Here is a 6,359-nt window from a genome sequence, read left to right on the forward strand (position 1 = left end):
TAGGAAAAAAGGTTTCGAATTTTGCAAGCTGCCCAAGCTCTGTTAGGCTTTTTATGGTTTTGAATTCTGAGGGAAACACACCTAATTTCTGTTCCGACAAACTTCGAGCAAAAAAATGAAAAGAAAAAAGAAATCCAATTCTAATCATTATGAGTTAGCCAGACGAACGATGTCATTCCTTTAATTCACATAACGATTATAACTACACTACGACTGCATCATTCACGGGTGAAGGTGCTTAGCGCCACTTATTCAACGGCAAAAATATTTGCAACGACCTTCCATGGATTCATACCGCTGTGTACAGATACCAAATTGATGCCACTCTCTCCATATCAGATTTCTTGCAGCTATCCCTGTCAAGGAAAAACGTTATGTTCAACTAAAGCTGAAGTTGTAAAGGACTTATGAAGAAATTCTACCACACATAAAAGCTTAAACAGTTTCACTAGTAGCGATAGACATAAAAATAAAACATAATTTGTCCAATACTGAAACATAATCAAAATGCAATGATTTGGTAGTAGGCCGGCCGTAAACCTAGCCGTTTATATATAACGATAAAATGATTACATCAAATACAAACTATTCAACTCACTGACTGCATCAGAGTTATTTCATTTAGTGGATGCAATTCGCACACATAACATTTAAAAGCCAAGAAGTGTTTTGCAACTTTATTAGAGAATGCATATACACAGTGCAAAACCATATTTCTATAATATGAAGCAGTCAACGTGAAATCATGAAGTTCTTAATATATAATCATGAAGTAATATATAATTCAAAACAACGGTATATTATATACATAGCCTCAAATAAATTTATGTCACATAGTAAACATGAAACAGCAAAACAGCGAAACTGAGCGGAGAAATTGCAAATTTCTTGCTTGGAAGAAACAAGTATTATAGAATCAAGCTTAATGTGGTTTATCAATCCCGAAAAGATAGGAAGTTATTCTGAAATAACAACCTACTTACATGATCGACATTTGGTACGTTCACGGATTTCTGCTTTAACGAATTCCCGAACACCAACGTCTGAGATTAATCTGTCAATTTCAGCTAAAACTTCATGCAAAGGGCGGTCGATGTGGTAACGCATTACTTCGGCAACATATTCAATCCAAACACAATTTGTGCATCCAGATCCGCAACATGTCGCGAGATCAGGAGGTTCGGGAACATACGGCTGATGGATTGTCCTCCCAGGAATGACATTGCTCCGAGAGGATGTCGTCATCTGTTCAGATTCAAGCAGCTTACCTTCCGAATCCGACTCTTTGTTACAATTGGTCTTTGTACCTACTCGCCCACGTATGCATAAAAAGTACGGTGCCAGACCATCTTTTTTGCTAGCAACATTGAGGGCCCGTCTCATTCCAATCTGAAACACTGAGTTTGCATAGTCAATGGTCCCTTTTCATTCTCGGATAATTGTAAGACATATATACACCAGTGTTTATGTTTACCATCACGCGCCAGCATTTTAGATTCCGACAATGCTTTCCTGGCTCCAAATGCTTATCCACTTCAGTTATTAAACTTGAAAAAATGTTGGTCACTGAGGGAATACCCATCGCGAAAATATTTCTCAGTGGATGATCTTTTATTTAAATTCTGATAACATACATAAGTATATGAACGAAAAAGACTATAACAAATCAGTAATTTGTATTTCAATAAACATGCAGTGGATATGTTTCATATTAAAGCAAATGAATGCTGCACAATGCAAAATGGAATCTTTTTTTTTTGCATAAATTACTGGAAGTCTCTTAAATCACACGCATAAATTGTTTAATAAACGAAATTTTACAGTTACAACTTTTAAAAACACTTCTGATATAACTGCTTCATTAACATATCTTTAAAAGAAAATGTGGTTTAGGATAAGAATGAAGAGGAATTATGTAGGTGATCAATGACAACCGAAAAGTATTTCTTCTGGTTCTCAAACCCAAAACCCACTACTGTATATTTCCTGGTGACAGCTGTGGTTGGACACTAATCATATCATGCGGAAGAGAACGCACTAAATCTGGCTCCATACTTCTCAGCTTCTCGTGAAATATCTAGAACAAAAATTCAATGAAATGAATTGAAAACCATCAAGATCGGAATACTCAAGAACTTTTCGACCTCTGAAATATATATGGTTCTAGCTATACAAGAACTGAACAGAAGCGCTATCAGTGAACCGGAAAATTATTATACAGATCCAGAAATTAAGCAGTTGCAAAAAGATGCCCTTGTGTATTACAACACTATGAGAAATAATAAACCACTGGAACTTATAAACTAGCGTTTTCTTTCTGTCTACTTGCAGGAGGTATGTTCGGGAGAAGATTAGGTGAAACAGAAGCATCTTCCTTTGAAAGAGAAGATGATACCGTTTTTCTGTTAGGGCTTTCGCTACTAACTGATGATACTTTATTTCCAAACATAACTCCATCGAAACGATTATCAAAAATGAGAGCATCTAAAGATGATGACGATGATCTGAAATTAGGTTCCAGTTTTGGATAAACTTTAAATATATGAATTTAATAATAAAAAACTGAAAAAAAATTTTACAACTTTTTACAGCAAAAAATCTGCCATCTGAATATACGAATTCCCAAAAAACCAACAACTTATCACTCGTAAAGGCCTGCTGTTGTACTCGGCTGTGATGCAGTTGCTCACGTAGCGAACTCACGCCGCACCCTCGACGAGACCAAACCTGCTGTTGCTTTTGTTTCTGTGAAGAATTTACACTGCTTATTACAACTGTTAAAAAAAAATTTCTACAACTCGCTTCAATAAATTTCAACTTGCCCACGTACTGTAGGATTTGTCGTTCTAACTTCATGAACTGATATCTAAGATAGATTAAATAATCTTAAAGACCAATGGCAGACAATAAGTGCCAGCGGATAGCTTAATCTTTGAAACTGTAACCCATAAGCAAGATCGAATTACTTATTGACAACCATTTCAGGAAGCAAAACCGTAGACAAAAAAATGATTTTCCAACCAACCTTAGATGCTAAATGAGGTTAAAACCTTAAAGGTTTTGTACTGATAGCTTGAAATACTTTGGGACATACCTGGTTTGAAGGAATTTCCTTGTTATTCATCAATGAAAGATTCCGCGCACTTGTGATAGTTGTATTATTGCCACATTCATAGTTCTTAACGTCGGTATCTGGTCCAAGTAATAATTTTGTTGATGACCTGAAACAGAAAATGCCAAAACAAAGAAACTAAAAACCTTCATGCCTAATTCGGCAATCCGGAACTCAGAAACAACAATATTAAAACAATACCTAACATTTGTTTTGATATTGTGCGACTTTAAAATGAAGTTTGACAGTATGAAGCTAACCGTAAAACTTATATTGCACGCATGTTTATGTTACCGTTTATAGCACAAATACATTATAAGTAATATCGTACGCAGAATCCTTGGACAGGTTTGCAACCACAGGATTCCGGTCATCTGAAGTGACGGCACCTTCTGGAACGTTGTATAATACACATGCAACGGTATTTGAAGCCGCCGGAAGCATTTCCACACCAGCATCTGCAGCATTCCAAGATAAAGCCATCGCAGATGTTGTAAGTCCGGTCAACGATTTTTCGCTTGAATAGTCAAAAACCGGTGTTGTTACCGTTTCTTCATCACCACTGATGACACCTTCTCTACAAAAAATAAAAGTTCAGAAAAAGAAACATAATATTACTTCAGGTTTGATTTATATGCATTTAACAAAACACAGTAACGCATCTGACCCTCATTTAAACCAAAAACTAAAATTTCGACCAAATTTTCGAATCCAAACGAACAGAAAAGCAATTACTTACTGCTCATCAATGAAGAGTGCTTGCTCGGATTCAATAAGATATTTCTCATACCGCGGACCAGATAACACTGCGGAAAAAATTTGCTCGTGATAAACAATCAAATTTTTCACAAGTTCATTTACAAAATTATGGTAAAAGACCTGAAATATGATCATCTCGAAAAAGATAAGCGAAGAAAAGTTCCCACTCCCAAATTAAAAACGTTTTCCGGGTAACAGCAAATATCGCATGGGTCACTGATGTTATCTAGTGTAATGCTAGCATAAGGAGGACTCAACAGCATGCTGATAACAGGTATGCCAGATCAATCTACCGTCAGATAACTGTCATTTTCATCAAATAAGCATTATCCTTTGGGAGAGGAATCGAACGACATTAATTGACGATGAAGAACGATTCCAGTTACCGGTACAAAAGGGAAGAAATATGATTTCTGTTCTAGATTGCGGTCTGCATAGAAGCTGACCTGTTGCAGAAAGCGGTATTCGATGTTAACAAATTTAAATTCCAATCATTAACTAAGCTATCATTGAGTGGACAGCCCATAAACCGCTAACGAAATTAAAAAAAGGAAGATTATAAAGAGAGAAATCGAAAGGTTGGAGCTTCTGCACTTTTTTGTAGCTCCCCATTATGTCTAAAGGTTGTACTGATTTTTCTCAGTTACACGCCACGGTTAGAAGTAGAAATCAAATTTCGCAAAGGACGTTTAACAATGTATAACGGAAATGTAATTTGTAGAACCTGATCTTTTCCTTCTGGAATAGGAAGAAGTGTAGGCCCGAAGCAGATGGCAAGATTATATGGATCCATCATATTTTCATCGCTAAATTCACTAAGGTGATTGAGGAATGCAAAAAGATATCGTAATACGAGCTGAGTAGGTTGTGACAATTTCTGGATAAGTGGAGCAACCTGAACAGTATAAAAATTTTGTTGATGGTATGTTATTAGTACCACCAAAAAGTGGTAGTGGTCTAGACAAAACCATTATTTCCATTAAAAAATGAAAAAATATGGTCCAAAGTAAGCTTTAAACAGAACCAAAAACATCTGAACTTTTCTGAGCGACACAACCACAGAATGAAAAAGAAAACCTGTTTGATGAATTCGTCGGCGCTTGAACATTTCGCACATTCTGTCAACTGATCAAAAAGAAATATAGGAAAAAGGGATTCGCGAAGTTCACGTAAATAAAGTTTCAAAACACCCGCAATTGAATTAACATCCGTGGCATCAACAACATGTCGCAATGGATCTTCTCCTGCAACAATAAGACCAGTATCTTTAATTTCTACATGGCCGGAAGAGATGAGAATGATGAGAAAAAATTTTCAACTCACATTCTAAGTAATGGTTTAAACGTTTATGAATGTACTATTACCTTTTTCAAATGCTTCTCGGAATATATTAATTTCAATTTGTGAGCCCGATATACGGAATATTCCTTGATGATGCAGAGCAAATTGGGACAATACACTGTAAAAAAACTACCAACTAATTTTGATTGAAGAATAAATATTTGAAAATATTCAGATGAGAGTTCACTGATAGATGGGGAGAACAGTAAAGAATATTACGGTCTGAAAATATAATACTACCCACCGTATAGTTGAAGTGATAATGAGAGGTATTGTTTCGCCCGTTGCTTCAACATACTCATCCAAACTACCCCCAAACAGTTTCGGCCGCCTAATATTGTCAGATAGCAAACCACTGCCAATTCTTTTTTTCGCACTTTTACGAGTAGAAGGAAAGATTTCGTTGTCATCCCCATCTTCTGGAAATATATTCCTTCATCTACACAGTATCAACAAAACTATCCAGAACAGAGAAACGAACAATATAAAAAATACCTTAAAGAGAGCACTTGCGCTCTTTTATTTGGAAATCTACGCAAAAAAAAAAAAAAACAATCGGAATTTCAAAAACATACGGTAGAAAGAGTTGGGGAAAGGAACAACAGCAGAGCTGGTGCCACCATCAAAACTCTTGTTAGAATACCCGTTCAAAGCTGATGCAATTCCATTTGCCCGTGCTTCCAGACGTTCAATTAAGTTACTATTCAGCATATAATGACTAAATTTCTGAAAAAAAATATCATTAAAGGTAGCTCTTACTAGAAGAAATTATCCTAAATTATATATAACAATGTCAAAAAAAAGCAAAGAAATTAAGACAAGTTAAAACCTAAATAGATAAAAGAAGATAAGACTAACTCCAAGATAAAAGTCATATAATTCGTTAGCATTTATTCTATTCCTGAAGTTGTAAATGTTTGCGTCATTACAATCTTCACGCGACGTATCACTTGGAATTTCAGCGGCTGCAACCGAACTAGTCATTGCTTCGATAAAACGTTCAGCAACCGCTTTTTCTGTGGATTCCAAAGTTTTCCATATTTCTTCCGATTCAATTCTTAAAAATGGAAATTATTTCACACAAAAAATGTTTCCATTAATAAGTTTTCTTTCGCAAAAAAGCTCAAAGGGGTTTAACTGGAAATAG

At 35.7% G+C, this 6,359-nt stretch overlaps 2 protein-coding genes across 2 annotated transcripts in view; both read right to left on the minus strand.

Annotated features, from left to right (window-relative positions):
• Nucleotides 1-797: 797 nt before the first annotated feature.
• Nucleotides 798-1,396, minus strand: LOAG_02886 (hypothetical protein). The gene has a single exon (XM_003138423.2). It carries the CDS (start codon nt 1,381-1,383, stop codon nt 976-978), a length of 408 nt encoding a protein of 135 aa, XP_003138471.1. The 5' UTR covers nt 1,384-1,396; the 3' UTR covers nt 798-975.
• Nucleotides 1,397-1,972: 576 nt separating this feature from the next.
• Nucleotides 1,973-6,359, minus strand: part of LOAG_17410 (hypothetical protein) — a gene marked incomplete at both ends in the record, with an annotated part of 10,066 nt that continues 5,679 nt past the window's right edge. Inside the window, 12 exons of the mRNA XM_020450072.1 lie at nt 1,973-2,077; nt 2,396-2,504; nt 2,636-2,745; nt 3,095-3,221; nt 3,444-3,689; nt 3,852-3,991; nt 4,596-4,766; nt 4,949-5,115; nt 5,236-5,330; nt 5,457-5,631; nt 5,788-5,938; nt 6,071-6,269. Of these exons, the coding sequence (XP_020306310.1) occupies nt 1,973-2,077; nt 2,396-2,504; nt 2,636-2,745; nt 3,095-3,221; nt 3,444-3,689; nt 3,852-3,991; nt 4,596-4,766; nt 4,949-5,115; nt 5,236-5,330; nt 5,457-5,631; nt 5,788-5,938; nt 6,071-6,269 (1,795 nt within the window). The remainder of the gene's footprint in view (nt 2,078-2,395; nt 2,505-2,635; nt 2,746-3,094; nt 3,222-3,443; nt 3,690-3,851; nt 3,992-4,595; nt 4,767-4,948; nt 5,116-5,235; nt 5,331-5,456; nt 5,632-5,787; nt 5,939-6,070; nt 6,270-6,359) is intronic.

The sequence above is a fragment of the Loa loa genome (assembly GCF_000183805.2).
Source record: "Loa loa unplaced genomic scaffold supercont3.71, whole genome shotgun sequence".
In the NCBI taxonomy this organism is placed as follows: Eukaryota; Metazoa; Nematoda; class Chromadorea; order Rhabditida; family Onchocercidae; genus Loa; species Loa loa.